Genomic DNA, 18,647 nt, shown 5'->3' on the forward strand with positions numbered 1-18,647 from the left:
CCTACACATACCACAGTCCCCCTACTGAGCATTTTACAACTTCCTCTGCAGACTTTGTCATCCAGGGTTGTGAAATCACCTGCTAAATTGTAGCCATACTGCTAAAATACCACAGAGTTTACGAACATGACAGCAAGAATACTTTTATCCAGAATCATCACTAAACGCAGATCATCTTTATTCAAACAACACAATCAATACAATTTGCATTGAAGTATCAACCGTGAATTAAAATAAATTCATTCTGGACCCTTTCAATAGATTTGAGTGATAAGCTTGACAATTCCAACCACACAGACAATTCCAACAACACAGAGAAATATCACTTCTAATAACCTCTGGGTCAGTGGGTGAATGTCCAGTGACTGACAACATGACGACAGTGTGAGTCTCCCACCCATGGGGTCAGCCCAGGTGTGGGCGTGTGACCTGGTTTGTGAGGTCATATGAGCGACTAAGTAGGACATAAAGAACAACAGCTGCAGGACACTAGTGCTGGACCTCCTCAGTGAGTTCAGATAGAGAAGCAGTCACACAATGAGAGACAGACGCACAGACACACACACACACACACATAGACACACACACATGCATACACACACACACACAAGCATACACACACACACACAAACATATGCATACACACACACACACACACAAACACACACACACACACACGCATACACACACACAACCAAACACATGCATACACACACACACACACACACGCATACACACACACACACATGCACGTACGCACACACACAAACACACATACGCATACACACACACACGCACGTATGCACACACACACACACACACACACACGCATACACACACACACACACAAATACATGCATACAAACACACACCAACACACACATAAACATAAACACACACACACACACGAACTTACACACACACACACACACACAAACACAAGCATACACACACACGCATACACACACACACACAAACACATGCATACACACTATGAAGGTATATTGGGTGCAAAAGTGGCGAGCACATTTAACTGCAGATTTTGCATGTGCACACTAAAGTCATAAATGTATAACAGTAAAGTTGAAGTTGTACATATTTTTTTATATCTTGTTAACACAAAATAGGGGCTACGGGTTCACAAATCCTTTTTACAGGTACACAAATCCTATCCTGTGAGTCACAACTTTCAAGAGTCACGCACTCGACACTTTTGCTCCAATCGTTGCAGCGCAGTTGGTGCGAAACACATTTGCACATCCGTGTTTCATAATCTGAGAACATGCACAACATTAGTGCATTTGTAAACCCAAATGTGAACTAATGCATCCGAAGTTGTGCATCTGAGAAATAATTTCTCATTAATACAATTCTACAGATCGCTTTGATTTTCTTGCACGACTACAAGTCAATTGATACAAGTGCTCGAATCTGCTTCTACGAGTGACGATACTTTTGCTCCTGGCTATGTGATATAATAGGAGCAAAAAGATTTGTATGTGTGCACGTCGAGCGAATCGATCGAGAAAACAAGGCGGCCGGATCTGGATCCAGGATCGCGCTCAGACTACCATTGCCTGCTCATAAGGTAAGTAACATGATAATAATATGAAGAAAGTTATCTTGTTTGTTGGTTTACATTATCATGACAGCTATGTTTAGCTTAGTTTACCTGCTTGCTAAATCCTCCAGTGCCAGATCAAGCTAGCTATCGCTAGATAAATAACTAGTTTAGAAGTACAGAAATATAACACTGCCCGTCCAAAATCGTTACACAATCTGACACAATCGTTCTGCAATTTTCGAACAGCTGACATACAAATCGTTTTGCTCCTATTATATCACCTAGCCAGGAGCAAAAGTATCTTCACTCGTAGAAGCAGATTCGAGCACTTGTATCAATTGACTTGTAGTCGTGCAAGAAAATCAAAGCGATCTGTAGAAGAAATTATTTCACAGATGCACAACTTCGGATGCATTAGTTCACATTTGGGTTTACAAATGCACGAATGTTGTGCATGTTCTCAGATTATGAAACACGGATGTGCAAATGTGTTTCGCACCAACTGCGCTGCAACGATTGGAGCAAAAGTGTCGAGTGCGTGACTCTTGAAAGTTGTGACTCACAGGATAGGATTTGTGTACCTGTAAAAAGGATTTGTGAACCCGTAGCCCCTATTTTGTGTTAACAAGATATAAAAAAATATGTACAACTTCAACTTTACTGTTACACATTTATGACTTTAGTGTGCACATGCAAAATCTGCAGTTAAATGTGCTCGCCACTTTTGCACCCAATATACCTTCATAACACACACACCAACACACACATACACACGCATACACACACACACGCACACACACACACACACAAACACACGCATACACACACACACACACACACACGTACGCACACACACAAACACACACACACACGCATACACACCCACACACGCATACACACACACACACACACAAACACATGCATACACACACACATCAACACACACATACACATGCAAACACACACACTCACGCACGCACACACACACATACACACACACATCAACACACACATACACACGCATACACACACACATGCACGCACGCACACACACACACACACACACACACACACTGACACAATAAGGCGCAGGAAACTGGGGAAGGAGAAAGGAAGCTCAGTAGGCTCTGCAAATAGTGAAGGCCAAAATAAAAGATCTGCTCTTTCAGCAGGCAGGCTGCTTTCTGAGAACACAACAGCAGCACAGATGAATGATACAGTAGCAGCCTTCACAATGCTGTGCTCCTTCATTTATTACACAGACACACACACACACACACACTTTTTCATGTTTTCACAATCCTCACACTATAATTTCTCCTTAGGTCATTCAAGCAAAGCACCAAACAGCAGATGCACCTGTAATTAATGCTCAATTGTCTGCTGATGAAAAGGTGAAGAGAAAGGAAGGGAAATGTTTCCTGTGTTTGTGCATACACAGAGACGGCCCCCAGGGTCCAGGGAGGGGCCATGTCAGCGCTCAAGAAAAAAAGAGATAATCGCACATTTATGTGCCTCAAAACTGCGAGCGATTCAGGATTATTTTTCACAGAAACACCTGCGGACAAGGGCGTTCTAAAAACAATCCCCACCAGAGGAGCTGTGGTTTCTTATTGTTGAAACAAAGCCACAGACCAGGTCGTCTGCGCAACGCAGCACGCTGTGTTTTATTATGGCTAAACGGGTGTTATTTGAGACCATGGCTCCACTTGGGAGCAGAAAGGGAAAAACAAGGCATTCAAAAACTCCTAAAACCCCAAAGGGAGAGCCACTGAAAAATCAACAACAAAAAAAAACCCTGAAACTCTAAACAACTCTACATCACTTCCAGTCACAAACTACCACTGTCATTTCTTCAAGCCCAAAATAAGATTTACTGTAATACACGCTTGACTTGCATTCTGTCTTTTTTTGTTTGTTTGTTTTTTAATGGCACTATTTCATTTCTGCATTTATTTGTGATACAACTGCAGAGGATTAATATCAGGAAGACTGAATCATTTGAATTGCCAAGCATTGAGCCTCCCTCTAACAGCAGTATATAATATCCCTGGCAAGTTTAGTTAGCAGTATTATAAACTTTATTATTTTTGTCATTGCATATGGTCAAAGTAGGGAACACAATTCAGGGAACACAATAACTTTAACAAAAGACCTAAAGAGAGTGCTGGCAGTGTTTAGGAAGTTTAGCGTTTGGTCTTAGCAGCTCTTTAAAATGCCTCGTCCATAAAACCGCTCCTCATTCTCATTCAAATCCACAGGCTTCAATTAGCTATGTTTATGCCCTTCTATTCAAAGTGACCCGTTCCACGTACAGTCTTTTGTTTGATGTCAAAATGAGTTGTGGGCCACAGGGCAAAAGTATTTTTAGATTGATTTAAGGCTCCGGCATCCTGGGAGGAAGGCGATTCTTATCAGCCTCCCAGTCATTGACAAGAAGAGAGGAGGCAAAAAAATGGAAAGGGCTTTTTTGGTTTGGTGTGTTTTGTTATTATTGCTCCTGGCAGGGGCTTTACTGTAGTGACAGACGCAAATCCACACTGCTGGCACCGTGACAAGGGTGGCCGAGCTGCAGCGGATGCTAGAGTGGAGAACAAAGCATCATTACTCTCCTCTCCGCACACCACACAAGCACTGGGGAGGACTGGAGGAGTGTATGTGTGTGTGTGTGTGTGAGTGTGTGTGAGGGGAGTAGGAGAGTAACAGATCGACCTCTCTGAGGTGGGCTCCACACAGCCTCTCTCTCACTCACATTCCAAACAGACAGGCATGATGGGATCTGTATGGGGACTGTATGGCTACAGCAAGGCTTGTGTGCTACACTGGGCTATGGAGGCCAAACTGTGTTGTAGTTCAGTGCAAGGATGTGGTGTAGTATGGGATACTTTACTCCATCACTGTGATAAATGAGGTGAGGGGAGTCAGTGTTAAATATCAGAAGATAATTTATACACTGTTATCCCAGATGTACTGCACTGCAAATAAACTCATATGTGTTCCATCAAAAAGTGCTTTTCACTCTTGATGTGATACAAAAAGATATTTTAGTACTTTTACTTAAGCTGTTAATCTCTTTCTCTTTCTAAATCAATTACATTTAATTCAATTGTTTTATTGGCATGACATAGTGTATGTGTGTGTGTGTGTGTGTGTGTGTGTAGGTGCACCACTAATTTTCAATGTTTTATATTGATGTGCAGCTAGTATTGCATCTTCCTCCTCTCCTAATATTGTAACTATCTTATTTTGGGGGGTCTTCGATCTCAGAGAATTTTGTATATATAGCTTGAAATTTTGGGTAAAAGTTGTAGAGAATTTCTTTGTACTCTGGGGCAGCTAGTAAAGAAGTCTCTCTCTCTCTCTCTCTCTGTCCTGTCTCCCTGTCTCTTTCTCTCTCTCCCCCTCTCTCTTTGTCCCTCTCTCTCTCTTTTTCTCTTTCTCTCTCTCTCCCTCCCTCTCCCTCTTTGTACCTTTCTCTCTCTCACTCTCTCTCTCCCTCTCTCTCTCGGGGCTCCTGACAGTTTGAGAGCCCTTCAGAGTGAGGCGGTGCTCGTGCCATGGCTCATTTAGAGGCGGGGGTCATTTTTCACTGTTGCTGCTTTCATCCCGCTGCCCTGCCCAACATGCCCTCCGCTGTGCAGAAAAGGGCCGCTAGTGTTCTCGCTCCGCGTCCCTCCTGGGGGTCACTCGGGCCCCTGGCGAACACCTTTCCCTTTTTTCCTCTTTTGAGAAAGAAAAAAAAGTGAGGGATTGGTGTGTTGTGGGGTGGGGAAGACAGATTTATCCCCTGCCAACAGCATTTGGGAAGGAGATGTCATTTTTGGCTGCGCTCCGGTCTCTGGCGTTTGCCACACAGGCGCAGTTTTGAGATGCCAGCACTGAAATACAGGGAGCCGTGAGCGATAAGGAGGGCATGTGTTGCACACGCTCTTTTCACATACCAATCCCATTTAGGTCAAATACAGTATATATATTTATTGTATATTAGGGGTGTAAAGATTAACCGATACGTATCGGTATCCGTTTTTAACGTGTAAGATACGGCTACATCGATACGTGAAGCCCCGTATCGGAATAAAACTGAAATGAACCGGTCGCTATATCGATTTACTTGTTACGAATCGGTTCACAACCTTTTCTGCTCGCTCAGACTCTCATTTACGTTCCAAGCAGCGTGTTCATCCCACGTCCGGTTTTGAAACTATACATGGCACGAAATTGTGGGTAATGCAGTTTGTTTTTGGCTACATTCATTGCCCAAAGTTGTCAAATGACCTCATTACCCATACATCTACTGCAATTTAAGCTCGTGACAACTCGCATTCGGTCGTTTGTTTTACAGTTTTTACTCTTTTGTTTTTCAAAATCCAGCGCGAAATTAAACACTAAACAGCAACGATAGTCTGTAGAGTATAGCCTTACGTTTGATGAAGGGATTTCCTTAATGTTAAATAATAATTTGGCCCTTGCTAAAACGATGCACAAATTATTAGCCAATTATTTTGTTCATATTCACTCAGACTTGTGGCATTATAGGTTTCTGCATTAGGTCTACCGTTGGAACAAAATAAACCCAGAGAGTTCATTGATATGTAGGCCTATTTTATTCTTGTAGGCTATATGAGAAAAGGCCAAGAGAATCTAAACCTCAGTTTAGATAATCATATTCACACATTTTTTTGCCTAATTGACAACCATGACCATGATAACTGATAATATAAAATTAATGTGCACCTTGAGCAAATGATAAAAAATCTTTCAGAATGCTTTCCATTCTTGAACTGCATCGAATCGCATCGCATCGAATCGTACTGAATCGTTTTTTTATGAACATGTATCTTTTCTTGTATCGAATCGTGCCCATGTATCTAGATGCGAATCGTATCGTCTTTTACATGAGAGATTCACACCCCTATTGTATATTGTAAATATACATATATTGTATAAACATAATGTAAATAAATAATTATCGTCTAAACCAGTGGTATCTTTGGGATCTGACAGCTTGGTGAGTACATGTGTCCTTGCTGTTTGTGTTAGCAAGGTTTTTTGGTCTGTAGCTAATATTGAAACAAAGGAAATGGTGTTGAATGCTGAACAATCAGATAACCTTGTTGGTGTGACGGAGTGCTTCTTGTTTGTGTTTAAGTTTCCTCGAAAATTAGGGTGTTGCATGGGGGGTGGCTGTTTAAAAGACCTTGGTTTACAGTGGACTTCATTTGTGTGTTCGCCATTCCACTGAATTGCAAAATTGTTTTGAAAAGATACATTTTTCTCCAAGTCCTGTTTCTGTTTTCTGTGTGTGTGTTTTTTGGGAACTGATCTAGATTCTGTTTTTTTATAAACAGCTCAGGACATCATACAAGTATGGACTTCTTGGAGTGTAAAACTGTGGCTCCATGAATAGCTCAGGCAGACATAAAATAGGAATGCTGATCTTTAAGTGCTAAACGTTGGTAAGATATTCATTTCTCCAAACACCACATGTTTACACGCATGCCATTTGATATACTATAGCACCTAACACCAACACTACACCAACAACTAAAATTGTGCTTCAGCAGTTAATGGAGCATAACATTCAAGATGACTTCATGTTGTTTATAAACAATATTTTACAAGACATTTCCAACTTAAAAAAAACAAACATCAACGAGAAATAATTTATTCAGTAGCTTGCTCAGGTGCAATGCACGGCATTAGTATAAGCCATACCGTACATACTGTCTACATATCAGGGAGCAAATCCTCAGTGACGGACTGCTAGCCCTTCAAAACCCACACTTTTAGTTGAGACGAAGCAGATCTGACGCCCGCGCGAGAAAAAACAATATGGAGGCCTGTAACTCAATCCAAAGCCAATTACTCCCAGAAATTAAGAGCGTCAGTGTGAGTAACACTAGAACTGCTCCGACCAAATGCACACTTGCACTCAAAGAGCCAGGCATGGTTCCTGTTAAAAACCCTAGCGCTGGTGCTAATTAGCCATGCTGTCATTCATAATCATGCCGCCGAGAAGTGCAGTTGGTGTGCCCAGCTGAAGGAGAAAACGGAGAACCCGTCCAAATGATGAGTAGCGTAACATATTCTGGCACTGTTGTGAAAGTAATAAATCTCTCTTTTTTCCCCCTCCTTCTGCCTTTGTGGCGGTGAGGGGTGTGTGGAGACTTGGTAGTTGTGGCAACTCAAGTACACTTTAGATATGTTTAAAGAAGTATAACCACAAGGTTTTGTATTGTCCTTTTGCTTAAACCTATGAGACGCTACTGCTCCTCATCTCAAGGTTGTGGTCAGTACACAACTAAATCGGATTGTGCACTTTGTATTCTATGATGATTTCTGATATGAACACACACACACACACACACACACACTCCACACATCTGCTCCACATATGTTTTAACAGCCCCATGGGGACTCTGCATGACCTCCTTGGGGTCCGACCTCTGACCTGGTCAAACAGGATTCTGAGGAGCAGCTGTGAGGGAGGCCGTCTGGGCCTGTGGCGTGTGGGCATAAAAAAGCCTAGAGCTGCGGCCCATGCTGCAGACTGGGGTAGGTGGGGTAAGAGGGGCAGGTGGGGTAAGAGGGGCTAGACCTATGATGGGTGCTCTGGGCTGGTGTAGGTGGGGTAAGAGGGGCAGGTGGGGTAGGGGACCTAGAGCTGTGATGGGTGCTGTGGGCTGGGGTAGGTGGGGTAAGAGGGGCAGGTGGTGTAGGGGGTGAGGTGAGGTGAAGTGGGGTGGGGTGGGTCACGCTCACTTCCTCACCATCCATCTCACCACCCTGCATAGCGACCTGAAGAAACCCCTCCTCCCCTCTCACCGTACCGGCTCTTCATCATCCTAGGAGCAGCAAGGGAGGTGGTCTCCATTTGTCATCTACTGCATATGTGTGTGTGTGTGTGTGTGTGTGTGTGTGTGTGTCTGTGTGTGTGGTGTGTGTGTTTTCAGTTACAGTTTACTTGGATAGTCCACCTCAGATGCTCAGATTATCAACAAACTATCTGTTGACACTGTTCACTACAATTTACGGTTATGGTTAAGGTTAGGGTTAGGGGTTGGATGTAATCAAGGAGACATTCCACTACAATTTTACATACTGAACTTGAATCCAAACAGATGATCTGTTCAGTCTCTGTAGGCAAACTATGGAAACTAAGTGCCATTGTTTTTCTCTTACAAAAACCAAAGGCAGTTATAATGATCCTGCTGTTGGTATGATGTATCATGGCAGATTAACAGACAGATTGTTTAGATAGGCAATATGACATTGAAATAAATATATATTCCATGCTAATTTAACATTTCAAAAATGTTTCTTTTAAAATGTCTGTGTAGAGTGTCTTGCAAATATAATATATTGTCAATATCCAAAATAGTATGATATTTGAAATGCAGGAATTTTATTTCAACACACAAAACAATGACAGCCAAATGTATTGTTTCAAAGTAATGTCATACCAAATGTATTCTTTCCAAGTCATTTTGATATGTGGTGAGGCCTTGGCATAAAAGTTCTAACCAAAGATCAAATCATTTTTTTAAAGCCTTACATGAAAGTCATTAAATTAATCTTAATGTCCTTTAAACACATTAAACTCCAGATCCATTCAACTGTAGATGGGGAACTGTTTCAGCATGAATCCAGAATTGTTTTGATATCACTATTTAACTACTTACTATTTGTCAGAGACAAATTATATAAATTATAGTCTATAATCTCCAAACCCTCACGCTCTATCTCTTGTGACAAGCCCTAGTTCATGTGGCCGGCCAGGGAGAGGGCGTTCCACAGACACACAAACGACTAAGGTCGTTTTAAATGGCGTGGAACAGGCAGACTCCCCGAGACTTTTTTACACAGGGTCCTGGATGCCAGAAATGCCTTACGTAAGCGCCGCCGAGCAACACCTGATGAAAACGTGCACTGTCATTTGGAAAGCATTGTTCCAGTGCCGTTAAAACTCACTGAGCGAGACCTCTCATACGCCCCAGGCTTAAAAAATGGCATTTATCAAGTTCCAGACACTCTACTGAGTGCCAGTTGTTGTCTTTGGCCCACCACAACCATGGGCTCTTTGCAGCAGAATACGCCAAAGAAAAAAAAATCATTAAATTACAAAAAAAATATTTTAAAAAACCCTCACCTGGCTGAGTTTAAAACACAAACATTTGATTTCCTCCCCATTGACATTTAAATACACTAAATCTTCTTTTTAGTGGCGCTAAACTTCTGCTATGAATTGAAATGAGGCTGTTTGTGCATTGAAATAAAACAGGCTCAAAGTACTGAACTTAAACTGCTCTTCCCATCTCAGCTGGCTACTGTTTTGTGAATGTGTTCACCCATTTAGAGGTCTACGCACTAGGACTGCTCAGAGTCCCCCTGGCGCCAGAGTATTCAGATCTTGCTCCAGAATAGATATAATGGTAAACTTGAAAAAAAATGACTCCTACATAAACATCAAATGGTATGCATAAATTGTGTTGTGGATTTATGATCGTCGTTCATTTTCTATGCTCTCTGCTGGCGGGCTTTGCCGCATACTTTACAACAGCCCAAAAACCATTTCCACGAAAACGGGTTGTTAACACGAATCTTAACACAGCGGAGAGTTACGCAAGTCTAGAACCAAATTTTCACTTTAACCCCGTAAGCGTTGTGATGTGAAGGTCCAGCCGTGCGTGCCGGAAAGTAGGGCTCTCATGTGAATCTCAATCACCATCAGAGGACCGCGGCGTCGTTGGCACATTTTTACAGTGGACGACCCAACGCGAAACAGACGAGCTAGCGCCCAGGATTCTGCTTTTGAATGCACTTCTGTCTGTTCTGTTGGGAGGGGAGACTGGGACTGTTTTATTTTTTTTTGCTTTCTTTCTTCTCTGTTTCTCCACTGTTTCATTATATGTTTATCCCCATCTTGAGTGCAGATGTTGGGGCTTATTGCTACTTGGAGACAGGGCGGGTGAGAGAGAGAGAGAGAGAGAGAGAGAGAGAGAGAGAGAGAGAGAGAGAGAGAGAGAGAGAGAGAGAGAGAGAGTGGTGTGTGTGCAGTTGTGTGTGAAAATTCTCTGGCTTGGGCCTAAGCCCCGGGGCCACTGGCGTAGCTCAGGGATGGCGAGGGTCTGTGTGCGTCGTGATAGTGAAATAATCCAGCCGTGAGTACGTCACGACCTGAAAGCACCCCTGCTCCTTGGTCCTGCATGTGCGTGTGTTTATTTGAGGTGGGCCTAGTGTCACACTTGTTTCAAAGCACGCACTCAGGGTAAAACTTAATCTGATCCCTCATAAGGTTGATATCGCCATATCATAACAGACACAATATGCTGTCATATGCATGTCATAACAGAGAAAAAATCCTGTACGTATCTGTCAAAACAATAAGTTTCATGTTACTAAAATTGGTGATTGACATGACTTTTACTAAATATCACACTGCCACATCACTGGACATTTAGCAGAAGTGTTGACCATGATCCTAGAAGGCATAACACTGAGGAGAGAGTGACACTGCGTAACCAGTGAGTGACCAGCCAGGCCGAAATTGAAGCAGAATGTTTGCAAAGCGTATGCTGCAACAATTATCAATTAGAAGTGCCTCCACTAGAGGTGAGAGCGGTGTAAACATTCAACAGCCTTCTAAACCTATTCCTGTGGTCTGCGTATGCTTCTCTTCAGTGTGGGACCAGTGTAACCCCAGCTGTGAGACTGGTAGGCAGAGTGTATGGGCACACAGTCAGTGATTGTTAACTTACAGTTGAAGTTGGGCTCGATATTCTCTCCCGCCAGCAGACTGTTAATGGTGACCTGGTAGATGATGTGCAGCAGTAGGAAGGTCATGCTGGTGAAGCAGAGAGATTTCAGCAAGCGCCCCGTGTGGCCTGGAGGACGAACAACAGGAATGGAACTGTGAGGCACTGAGGGTGAGGTCTGTGATTAAGCACCTTTACACAAAGGCAGGTACAAAGTTTTGAAATGTCACAATTTTTTGAAAACCAAAAAATAACCAGCAGGGAAAGGAACCAACTTGTGTGTGTGTGTGTGTGTGTGTGTAACAAACTTTGCATTCTCTATCTGTCTGTGTTTAGTTAGTAAGAAGTAGTAGTAGTAGTTAGTAGAAGATTTATGTCAAGGTTTTTTTTTTTTTTTAAGAAATCATTGTGCTGTAGCAAACACTGTAATGCAGTCTTGAAGGACCCACCAGCAATATATCAGCTTTACCCTATATAAGCCAGCGCCTTAACAGGATAATTTAATTTTACTGTCTGCAGTGCAACGCTCACGGTTGTTCCTGTTTTCCTTGGTCTCCATGATAACCAGCGCCGCTAGCGTTTGAGGGAAATCCGACATTCCACTTGTCAGGGTGAAAGTTCGCCCAGGTTAACCTGTCTGTCAGTCTGGCTAATAGGAAAAGCCTGCTGTAATCCGTCCCCATTAGCGCTAGCGCTGTAGCTGTAGCTGTAGCACAGTGAGAGCGCACAGCCGGTCGTCGCCCATGCTTTTGGCAGACACGCAGTAGTACGAACACACATTGATGCTTTTGGCAGCCATGTGATCATCCATCATGTGAGAAATATGATGTGTGTGATATCCAGACAGAGTCTCCACGCTGAGAAGACATGCTCAGAGAACTCACATCAAAGTCAGATTGTTTTTGTTTTGTTTATTCAAATGTTTTTCTTCTGTAGATGCCTGGCATGGGAACACTGGCATGGGAAGATGGTGGAATTTAAGGAAAGACTGTGGGCGGAATTAGAAAAAGAATATGAAGGCTACAATTATTATTATTATTTTTCTGCCGTAAGGCACTGGGAAACGAGGAGGAGTGCGATCTCAGAGAGACAAACTCCTTCTTCTAAACATCCCAGGGAACAACTATCTCCTATTCTGCAGGGAGCACTTACCACTGGCATAGTTTAAATAATAGCTGTGATTGATGTTTGATAGTGACGCAGTTGATGCAACTGCCATTGAAAAACAAAGGAAATGTCTCAGGTCCAAGTAATGTTTTGTTTACGGGCTTTTCATTGAGGGAACAAGCCATGTGAAATCTATTTGAACGCTGCTCGCCAACCTCTGATTTTCCAGAAATTTGGAACAAGCATCATCTGTGTGATTCAGAGTGATTTTCCACTCCACAAACATTTTGAACTCATTTTAAAAGATTTGATGTGATAGCAAAACAAAATATGTAATTGTAAGTGCAATTGTTATTTATGAAAGAAAGATGTACAGTACTTGCCATCTTTTATGTTGCCTACCGTAAATGCACAATAATCACAATATGTCAGGCACAGGCCTTACAGAGACAAAGGCAAAAGTTTAAAAGACATTTTGTTGACAATGGCTTTGCCCACAAAAGGATGTTACACATTTCACATGATTACACAGATTTTTGGGCTGATTTCTTCCATATTTGACCATGTGAGATCAAACGTTGTTGTGCTTCTCAGCAGATTTTGTTACATCAGGTCTCGTCAAAAGACCCTGGACCAGCCAGCACTGGCATCGCAACATGCTCCTGTCTTACAAAAGCTTTGTAGCTACAGCCACGATATAGAAATGAAGGTAGTAAAGTAAATAAATAATAGTTTAATGAAGCAACACTATTTCCAGCAGCATGGTTTGTCAGCGAGAAGACTAACTCACAATCACAAAATGTAGGCCTATACCTTCGAAGAATGAAAATCCGTTGAAAATGCATTAAAAATAGCAGAAAAAAGTATAATTTTCTCTGTGAGGCCATGTGTGAAAATGGACGGTGCTTCCCAACGGTAGCTGAGATCTTCTGGCTGGGGGAGGCAGACCACAGACCCTCTAAACACCTTCAGCAGTTAATGCCTCTCTCCTGCAGGAGACTAACATGTAGAGCTGCCTGACTCATAGCACCGACACCAGTTACTGCCAAGACTTTCTGAGTGTGTAAATCCATGGAAGCCACAACAACTGCAGTATCAAAATGCTACAGTCACTGTGCTTATATGTGCAGCACTGCAGAACAATCGGATTAAAGCACCAATAAGATTATTATCAGAATATAGAATTTTCCATTTACATGCTAAGTGAACTAGTAAAAATCTGATTCCTAAGATTCAAGATTATAAATTCAGGTATCATGATTAACCCTAATTTAAATCAAAGTATTAGTTACATGACAGATCTAATCAAATAAATTGAATACTCCATGTTATTTTTTCTGATTTCATTACATTGGATTTCAATCTTTCAATCTTCAGTCTGATTACTCAATTTGCATGACATTTTTTAAGCAGAGTTAAGTGTATAATTGGACTAAAATCGGACTGTTTGTGTACATGAAACTGCATTGAGTGTAAGATTCGACAGCCTTCACTCTGCACACTAAAATAATGTGAAATGAGAAAAGAAATCGTGGTCAAGAAGATAAACATTAAATTATGAGAAGTAACAGTCGGTGAGAATTAAATCCAGCATTAAGCCAAAATTATTATTATTGTTTTTAACAATTAATTGTTATAACCTGTAGCCTAAATGGTCATGAAACTACTTTCCTGGGCAATACTTTAAATAATATTGAAACATTACTTATGTAACATAATGAAACTAGTTAACAGTGCCTTGTAAAGGGCGAACTGCATACTGAACACTCAGTTTTGGACTGTTTTTTAGTACGTAGGTGTAAGGCTTGATTTGCCAATATTTTTGTAAACATATGTTTTGTAAATAGGGTGATAAAAGGACATGCTGCTATTTTAAATAGTTTAGGATGGATTGGCACACATTGATGAGTGAGTGAATGCTTACATAAATGCATTAGCTCTCACTACATCAATTAGCAATGTGTTCACAAACCCTAGGTGTAAAACCCACTGCCAAGTTCCTGCATGCGTTGGTAACAATTAGGTTCTGTTACGAAATCGTTTATCTGGCCCAATTTTGGAGCACAAATGTATTGTTCTTTCTTTGAGAGAGGCAATCATTATTAGAAAGAGTTTTGCCTATAGCAGCCTGCAGAACATTAAGTCAAGCATGAGCTGTAAATGAAAACCTGGCCCCACTTAATTTCATTTGTTTAATTCTTCATTTCTGAATAAAGCATTCTGGCGTAGCGTAGTTGAAAGAAAGTAATACTGAATCATTTATAGAATTGGAATGTGTGATTAACTTTGGGCATGCAGGGTTGGAGTGTGAGAGACTGACTGTGCCATGCACTGAACTTAAGCCATTAGAAGGACCAGGACATTTAAAAAAAAAAAAAACACCACCGCAAGTCGGACCATCTGTGGCAGAAAGCCGATACTGGTACAGGAAGCTCAAATGCAAACCAGATGTCTTTGCGATCCCGCCGTGGACAAAAGACGATGTGTAGGCATGTTTCACATCAGTTTGTGATTTCTTTCAGGGCCACCCCCCCCTTTTGGTCTTGTGTCTGTCCCCACACGTCTGCTCGAGCGCATCTGGTACCTCAGCTGAGAGGATAAGTTGCCATGCATACCTGTTTGCCACCTTAACATCCTCTCTCTCAGTGATGACGGAGACTGTGTGTTAGAACCGGACGGGGAGGTTAGTGAGACACACGGCTCCGGCTAGTCCTGGGAGTTTGGCCTCTGGGCCTCCCGCGTGTGTGCCAGAGACCCTGGCGCTCTTGTCCAAATTGTGAAATTTTATCGTTTTAATCGCATTTAAAGACAGTCCCCCAGCGAACGAGCCGCTTGCCAAAGGGACGGGGAGGGAGCTGGTTTGCTCATTGAAAGCATCCCCAGACCGCCCAGGACCCCTTGGCTTGTGTGGGCCAGTAGCTATCAGGTTGCATCCTGGCTCCCGTTCGATGGCACAACGTGAAACGTGGAGCACGATGCATGTTTTCCTGTCTGTGTGTACAAGCCAAACCAACCAAACAGCAGGAGGTAGCGCAGTGGCGTCAATCACGAGAAAGCATAATCTCATCATTGCATCCATAAGCACTAGCAGCATATACTGATATGGAAGCCAAATCTGATTGGAAGTTCAATACTGCCTGTAAAAGCAGTGAGTGCTAAATGGATTAGCAGAAAGATAATGCACTTGCTCCAAAGAGTTGCCTCTCAGGTAATTGATTTGAGCCAATTCATTCTTTGACAAATAGCATCTAGAGTGAAGATCCAGTGATAGGCTACAAGACATCATCTGCTGTTGGACTACTATTAGGCTATGGGAGATGGAGGTTTCCTGGAATTACAGGTTTGCACTGAACTTCAGAGCTTTGTTTTTCAGTATTTTCACAATCTGTTTCTTCATTAGATTTAATACTAATAGCTGAATGATGATAAAAAGCCAGACAGTAGGTTGAGACACTGTTAGTATGTGGCCTCAAGAGTAATGTGCATACTGTATGAAGAAACATCAGCTCACCTTAAAGCACAGCATGACTTTGTATAAACTCTCTAGGTCTGAGTTGAAGTTGAGTGGAGCCTTAATTTAGAGAAACAGGTCAGTTGTGAGGCACAAATCTTTTTTTTTTTGGTAGAATATAGTCATGTTTTCTTTTTGCCCATTTCTCAAAAAAGTGTAGGTAGTGTGAGCCTGGGCGTTGTTCCAAACTCCAGTCACACATTACTACCCATTAGCAATATAACACCACTTCTGTATTTCTGAGGAGAGATATGAAGCTTGATGCTGGGGACATTGCAGAATAAACTTACTTGACACAGTAAAGTTTTTTTTAAATACAATATTCTAGAACATTAAACTGCCAGTTGAGAAAAAAAAATGATAGGGTGGCAGCCAACCAAGTGTAGCGTGAGCCAAATATTTGACAAAGGTCAAATTGCAGTGTAATTAAAAAACATAGGGGATACTGCGTGTGAAATGGATTCTGTCTAGACTGCCGTCTCTATTTCCTGAGCTTGAGAGGTAGTATGAGGTAGCGAACAGCATTAATTGGACTCAACTAGTGCATTAACATTTCCTTCTCCAAACACACCAGAATTACTACTCCGTCAACGGGACAGGGTCATTCATGCGTGCATGTACGCAAGCGCTTGCAAGGAACTTATCAATTTCACAATTATTGCAATTTATGATGACGATTTTGTGCTGGTGGCTGTTTCGTAAAACCTGAAACCTCTTCAACACGCCCTGACAGAAAAAAGAAAGAAAGATGGATCTGAAAACGGGGCCAAATTAACGTGTTCCTCTTGGCCAGAATACAGTGAAGTGTTTGAGAGAAATGTTTTCAGCGACGCTTAGTCATTCGCTTGGCTCCCTCTTCTCCCACGGATCCTAATTTCACAGGGGTGGTGGAAGCTGCAATGATACAGATAGGACCACAACTGAAAGCCATCTTACCACCTGACAAATCTGGCCTGTCAAAGACACTCAACCAACCTCTAATTAACATTTCATAATGTGACTCATATCCCAGCTATGTCCTAAAACAGTTCTTTCAGTGTGGTGTGTGTGTGTGTGTGTGTGTGTGTCGGGCTGGGTGGTTGGGTGTGTGTTTGTGTGTGTGTCAGGGTGTGTGTGTGTGTGTGTGTGTGTGTCAGACATAGAGTGTGTGTGAGAATGTCTGTCTACCTGAGTGTATCTGTGAATGAAAGTTTGTTTCTCGCTTGGTGCAAACAAGTGCATGTTTGTGTGTGGATATGCCTGAGTGTGTGTGTGTTTATATGTCTGGGAGTGTGAGAGTCTCTATTAATGTTTGCATATTTTTGAGTGAAACCATCAGATGTGTGTTTGCTTGTCACTGTGTGTGTGTGTGTGTGTGTGTGTGTGTGTGTGTGTGTGTGTGTGTGTGTGTGTGTGTGTGCGTGTGCGTGTGTGTGTGTATGCGTGTGTATGAGTGTGTATGTGAGTGTGCATGTATGTACACATGAATATATGTTGTTTGTGTATGTGTATTATCTATGAATGAGAGTGTCTATAGATGCATTTCCATCTAACTTTTTAATGCAAATTTATTGTGTGTGTGTGTGTGTCAGTGTGCTGTGACTGCATATGTGTGTGTGTGTGTGTATCAGTGTGCTGTGACTGCATATGTGTGTCTGTGGCTGTGACTGCATATGTGTGTGTGTGTGTGTGTCAGTGTGCTGTGACTGCATGTGTGTGTATGTGTGTTTGCAGATGGGTGACTCATATGGGGCTGTTTGGTGAGGCAGTGTGTTACTTGGCCTCAGCAGCTGCCAGGCACCATCATCAATAGCAAAAACACACTCATACACACACACATACACATACACACACAGACACACACACAGACACACTCATACACACACACACAGACACACTCATACACACACACACACACCAGACACACACACACACACACACACACACACACACACATACACGCTCATACAAACACACACACGCACACACACACACACACGCACGCACGCACACACACACACACACACACACACACACACACACACACACACACACCACATTCCTTGGTTTCCTCACAGTCTCACTCCCTGTTTGTGTTTCTTCTTCCTCCCAGATTCTCCGGTTCCAAGGAGAACCATTTCTAATTAAAGATCTGGAACCATGTTCTGAAGAAAGAATGCAAACAAAATGAACCAACATTTTCATAAACTTTCTTCAGACGCTGCCTCAACATGAACGAACACGGACACAATTTTGCAAGGTCAGTGGGATAGCAATAACTTCCTGGAAGAGCAAACAATTTATATAACACTCCAAAACTGTTGATGTGAACAGGAATGATCAAGGAATGATCAAGGAATGACCTCCTGAACTCAAGCAGTGCTGTCATGGCACCTGCCCCAAAGGTGTTTGACATACAATGGGGCATCTGAAGTAGAATTAAAGCTCATTAATAACTACTAGACAAAATCAAATTGCTAATTAACACCATGGGCAAGGCTCAATGCTCCCATATGCCGCATGATAGCTAGGCCATGCATGTGAACTTTGCTGGTTGACAGATGTTGTACTTTGCCTGCCCTGTAAGTAAGGCCCCAGCTGAAGGAGACCCTTCTCACCCTACTAGTGTCCTCCTTCCACCTGGATGATGAGACAGCTGCCAGTCTACACCAGTCCTCATCATAGCTTGTGGCATTAGACAGCCAGCCCCTACAGGCTTGTTGTTTGGCGG

The 18,647-nt window shown here is 42.4% G+C and overlaps 1 protein-coding gene across 1 annotated transcript in view; it reads right to left on the minus strand.

The window, feature by feature from the left end:
- Positions 1-18,647, minus strand: part of LOC143131409 (piezo-type mechanosensitive ion channel component 2-like) — a 117,413-nt gene that overhangs the window by 74,819 nt on the left and 23,947 nt on the right. The window contains exon 3 of the mRNA XM_076291038.1: positions 11,323-11,448. Coding sequence (XP_076147153.1) covers positions 11,323-11,448 — 126 coding nt within the window. The remainder of the gene's footprint in view (positions 1-11,322; positions 11,449-18,647) is intronic.

Source organism: Alosa pseudoharengus, unplaced genomic scaffold (genome assembly GCF_046254945.1).
Source record: "Alosa pseudoharengus isolate Yale_2024_CS ecotype anadromous, Long Island Sound unplaced genomic scaffold, YU_APseudo_1.1 YU_APseudo_1.1_scf_18, whole genome shotgun sequence".
Taxonomy (NCBI): domain Eukaryota; kingdom Metazoa; phylum Chordata; class Actinopteri; order Clupeiformes; family Clupeidae; genus Alosa; species Alosa pseudoharengus.